General features: G+C 46.1%; 1 protein-coding gene across 1 annotated transcript in view; it reads left to right on the forward strand.

The window, feature by feature from the left end:
- Positions 1 to 496: 496 nt before the first annotated feature.
- LOC103196162 (lanosterol 14-alpha demethylase) overlaps positions 497 to 5,185 on the forward strand; it is a 24,028-nt gene continuing 19,339 nt past the window's right edge. The window contains exons 1-2 of the mRNA XM_007939821.2: positions 497 to 676; positions 2,830 to 2,928. Coding sequence (XP_007938012.1) covers positions 503 to 676; positions 2,830 to 2,928 — 273 coding nt within the window. The 5' untranslated portion in view covers positions 497 to 502. The remainder of the gene's footprint in view (positions 677 to 2,829; positions 2,929 to 5,185) is intronic.

Below are 5,185 nucleotides of genomic sequence, written 5' to 3' on the forward strand. Positions count from 1 at the left end.
CATAGGCCCAGATCACCTCAGATGCTCGCGGTGCAATCACAGCCTGTTCCGCCTCCACAGGGCGTCCCAATGCAAAACTCGCCTTGAGATCCCTCCGCCCGGTCCCTCCTGGCCCAGGGTGCTAGCCCCATCACTTAACGCACTCAGGCCTCAGGCGGCCAGCGTTTCTCAAGGGATGATTGCCTCATAAGCCTATGTTCTTTTTCATCTCGGTACCATCTGTGCCATAGGCGTAACCCACCTTCTCAGGTTCTCTCTCGCGGCGCAAGGATACCTTGGCGTTGTGATTGTTCATACAGACTGTGGCCAGCGGAAGACTCCGCCCCCTTTGTGACGCGCGGAGTGGCGCGCGAGGGAGTCGGGGGTGGGGCGGGACTGGGTTTAGAAGGAGACCTGGAGGCCGGGGCCGCCTCCTGACGCCCATCTTTCTCCTCTCTCGAATCTGAGGGGTGGAGGCGACCTCGGCCTCCAGCGGCTCCGACGGGCAGAAGCGGCGGCTGGAATGGCGTTGCTGGGCCTTCTGCAGGCGGGCGGGTCGGTGCTGGGGCAGGCAATGGAGCAGGTGACAGGCGGCAGCCTTCTGTCCATGCTGCTGATCGCCTGCACTTTTACCCTCAGTCTGTTCTACCTGCTCCGCCTGGCCGTCGGCCACCAGGTGCAGCTGCCGGCCGGGGCGGTACGTGTACCCTCAGGGGTCCGGGTGGGGGGCGCGGAGTTCAAGCCGGCCGAAGGGCTGGTGAGGGCAGCGACCACGACGCTGACTTGCATCCTGGCCGGGCTGTTTGGGCTCGGGCTGGCGGCCATGCTCCTGTCTCTGGCGCTGGTAGCGGCTGCGGCGCTGGCAGCTGCAACCGCGGTGGTTCTCGGCGGTGTCGTGGTGGCCAGCGCTCTGGGGGCTGTGATGGTGACCTTGGCAACTGCTCTGCTGCTGGCGGCGTTGGCGGCAGCAGCCACCATGTTCTTGCTGACTTTGGTGCTAGTGGCTATGCTCACGGCTACGATCTTGGTGGTAACCATGGCTGCGCTGGCCGCGTGCCTGGTCTTGGCCGGGATTGTGCTTGCCGCATTTGTGGTTGCGGTGATGGCTGTGTTGGCCGCGGCACTGGTTGCTATAGTGGCCGTGGTGGGACTGGCAGCCGTTGCCCTGGCTGTTGCACTGAGCGCCCTGGTGGCGGTGCTGGCCGCCGTCGTAGCGTTGGGGGCGCTGATAGGGGCTCTGATGGCGGTATTCTTAACAGCTGTGGTCCTGATGGCCGTCATCCTGGTGGCCGCCCTTGTGTGGTTCGGTGTCTTGTGGGCTGTGACATTGCCCCTGATGGCGATTTATATCAGTATTAAGGGGGATGTATTCAGTTTGGTGGAGTGGGAATGATGGGAAAGTTGTGGAACCCTTCAATGGTGCTATTAAAATACCAGTTTCTCTAACTTAATGTCTTTATTGACCATTGCCTTTATATTAAAAACAAAACAAACAAACAAAAAAACACAACTCACTGTCATCTAGTCCATTCTGACTCATAGTGACTGACCCTCATTGGGTTTCTGAGATTGTAAATCTTTATGGAAGTAGAGTGCCCCACCTTCCTTCCCTAGGGGATAATGGGCTTAAACCATCAACTTTCTGGTTAGCAGTCAAATGCCTTAGGCACTGCACCACCAGAGCTCCTATCTTTGTATCTCCCAAATATATTTGATGAATGCATCCTTCATCAGTCAGCTTTTTCAGAATACTCTTGCTGACAATGGATGGAATCTACAAACTTGACCAAGCAGTTCTTTAAATAATTTTTGTTTGAACCATAACAAGCATAAGGCAAAGTTATTCAAATCCTACACATGGAATTTTTGATGAAAATATTACTTTGTTTTTAGAAAGACAAAGGTACTTAACTGGTTTAAGATCATTACTGTCATCTGAAGAGTACTGTGAGTTTGTGGTGCTCCTTTTCATATGTCGTTGTTATGGGCCGTTGAGTTGACCCGACTCATAGTGACCCCTCCTTGGGTTGCCAAGGCAGTATCACTACAGAAGTAATTGCTCAACCTTCCTTCCAAGGGGTGGCTGGTGGATTTCAATTGCCAGCCTCTGGTTAGCAGTCAAGTGCCTTAGGCACTATGCTACCAGAGCTCCTTCCTTTTATATGAGACCACCAAAGGTCTGAGGAATACTATCCTTTTTCATCTTTGCAAGTTTGATTTCTAGGAGACTTACTGTTACAGTCTGCAAGTCTCATTTTGGGACTAAAATATTTTTTTATGGTGAGTACTGGAGAGTTCCTGTTAGAGCTAATCTGCACTGTTGTATCTCTTTAAAGTCAGAGGATCTTGTTCATTTACAGTGAGAAAAGCATGAAATGTCTTTGGTTTACAGTAAATGTAGCTTCTTAACATTTTCCCTTCTTTCTATACTTCAAATTACTGTTTCTTTTTGTTTATATCTCCTTTAGGCCAGATTTTGGGGCTAAAATTGTGAGTGATAGGAGAAAGCACTGGTGAAGAAACTATAGTTTGACATTCTTTCTTTTTTTTACTACTGATAAGTTGCATATAGCCTTCAATAGTATTGACATGTTCTGGACAGTGTCCAGCATCTAAAATTGCAAAGCCTTCATGTTTGTGTAGTCGCTTATCCTATACCTTGTTTTGAGTTGTTATTTTTACTATTGCTATCTCTCTTAAGATAATTTATTTGCAATTTGACTATCTAACTTTTGCTATTTTGTTTTTTTTGGTAACTTTCTTTAGTATTAATGGCAAATTCATTTAAAATATACTGAATTTTGCTCTTAAAATGTAATGAGAACTGTTTTTTTTTTTTTTATCTTGCAGAAAAGTCCACCATATATTTTCTCTCCAATTCCATTCCTTGGACATGCTGTAGCATTTGGGAAAAGTCCAATTGAATTCCTAGAAAATGCATATGAGAAGGTAAGTACTAATTTAGAGAAGTACGTTTCAAACTTATCTTTTAAATGTATCTTAGTTTCTTAGTGCTATTGTAGAAATTCTACAAGTGGATGACTTTAAAGAACAGAAGTATATTTTCTTAACAATTCTGGAGGTCCAGATCAGTCTCTCATGTGGATTCTTTCCTTGTCAGTAGCCCCAGATGTTCCTTTGTTCCTTGACAATCCTTACATAGCATCTGTGTCCCCCCGTCTGGGTGCATGTCTCTGTGTCTGTGCTGTTCTTATGTAACTCAGAAGTGTGTGTTTAGGATCCACCCTGTAGTGGTATGACCTCAACTGCCAGGTCTTTTTCATGTTATTGCTGAATGAGTTTGAACTGCCAATCTTTTGGCTAGCAGTCAAGCACAAACTGTTACGACTCTTAGAGACCCTCTTTAAACATTACACTTCACCAATAAAGACCATGTCATTAACCCAATGAACATGACCTCTCAGCTATATTCTTCACTGATGATCATTCCCTGCTTCTTAATTCCTACAGCTCTTGTCTTGTTTTTTTTTTTCCCCCTATTTCTTTGACTGCTTTTTCTCTAACTCATTTGTGGGCTTATATCTGGCCACTAAGTATTGGGGTTCTCTGAGGTTCAGTCCTAAGTCTTGCCATAGTTTCATCGTTTATTCTTTCCTAGGCAATCTTATCCATACTTAAGCTTCAGTTACTAGGTGACACCTGTCTTAGTTATCTATTGCTGCTATAACAGAAATAACACAAGTGGATGGCTTTAACGAACAGGAATTTATTTTTTCATAGCTTAAGAGGCTAGAAGTCCAAATTCAGAGAGCTGGCTGTGGGGAAAGGCTTTCTCTCTGTGTCACTGGATCCTAAGAGGATCCTAGTGAGGGACCCTGGGGCCCAAAGGATGCACTCTGTTCCCAGCTCTTCTTTCTTAGTAGTAGTAGGGCCTCCCTCTCTGCTTCTTTTTCCTTTTATCTCTTGTCGCAGGTCACAGCCCAGGAAACTCCCCTTATATCAGGTCAGGGCTGTGATGGGATTAAGGATACATGCATCCAAAGCCTTGCAACTGATCAATTTATCACTTCATGGGGGAATTATTACGTAACTGCCACATTACATCATTACTTAAATACCAAACCACTGAGAAACATGGCCCAGACAAGTTGATGTATATTTTTGGGAACATAATTCAATCCATGATAACACCCAAACTAATGTTTCTGGCTCAGGTCTTTTCTCTGTACTCCAGAGCTGGATATCCAGCTCCCACATGACTCTTTCTTTTTTATTGTGATTTGGGTAAAAATTTACAGAGCAAATTCACTTTCCATACAGCAGTTACATACACTTTGTCTCATGACATTGACTACAATTTACCACAATGCAACAGCTCCCCTCCCACTTTCTCCTGATAGTTACCTCTTTCCTGTGTCCATCCCTTCATGAACTCCTGCCCCCTGAGCTGTTTCTCTGTGCATAAACAACCCTTCTTTCTCCCATGATTGTTTTCTCCAAGGAGTGTATCTACCTCAGGTAAATGTTCAACTCATATGCCTGACTTTTGTTTGGCTGGAAGCTACAGGTGTGGGTTCAATTCCAGACCTGAAGGGCAGCTAGGGGCCATGGTCTCAGTGATTCCCCCAGGCTCTATCGGACCAGCAAACCTGGCCCTTTTTTTTTCTCCAAATGATTTTGAGTTTTGTTCCCCATTGTTCTCCCTCTCTATCCAGTATCTCCTACATTGATCCTCCTCTGAGTGGTTAACAGTGGTAGCTGGGTACCATCTAGTTCTTCTGGTCTCATAGCTGTATAGACTGAGGGTCACATGGTGTACCAGTCGCTAGGACTAATTCTTTCCTTAAATCTTTGGTTTTCTTCATTCTTCTTTGCTCTGGACGAGGTAAGACCCATTGTTGCAGCTAGATGGCTGCTTACAAACTTTTAAGATCCCAGTCGCTACTCACCAAAGTAGCAGGTGGAACAATGTTTTGTGTAGTATGTTATGCCAGTTGAACTTGATGTCCCCTGACACTATGGTTCCAAGCCCACAGGTTCAACTGCTTGGTCCCTCTGGGTAGTTGGCTGTGCCTAAGAAGTGACTACAACCTTGTCCCTTGTCAGCTCTGCTATACACCTGGGAATTCAGATCATACAAATACACATATAGGACCATTGTCTGCCAACCCTATACATGGTCTTGGGTACACACCCCACTTGATAGACATACCTCATAGTTCACCCTGTCTACCCATCTATCCAC

The sequence above is a fragment of the Orycteropus afer genome, unplaced genomic scaffold (assembly GCF_000298275.1).
Source record: "Orycteropus afer afer isolate SDZICR_OR568_19922 unplaced genomic scaffold, OryAfe1.0 scaffold00063, whole genome shotgun sequence".
Taxonomy (NCBI): Eukaryota; Metazoa; Chordata; class Mammalia; order Tubulidentata; family Orycteropodidae; genus Orycteropus; species Orycteropus afer.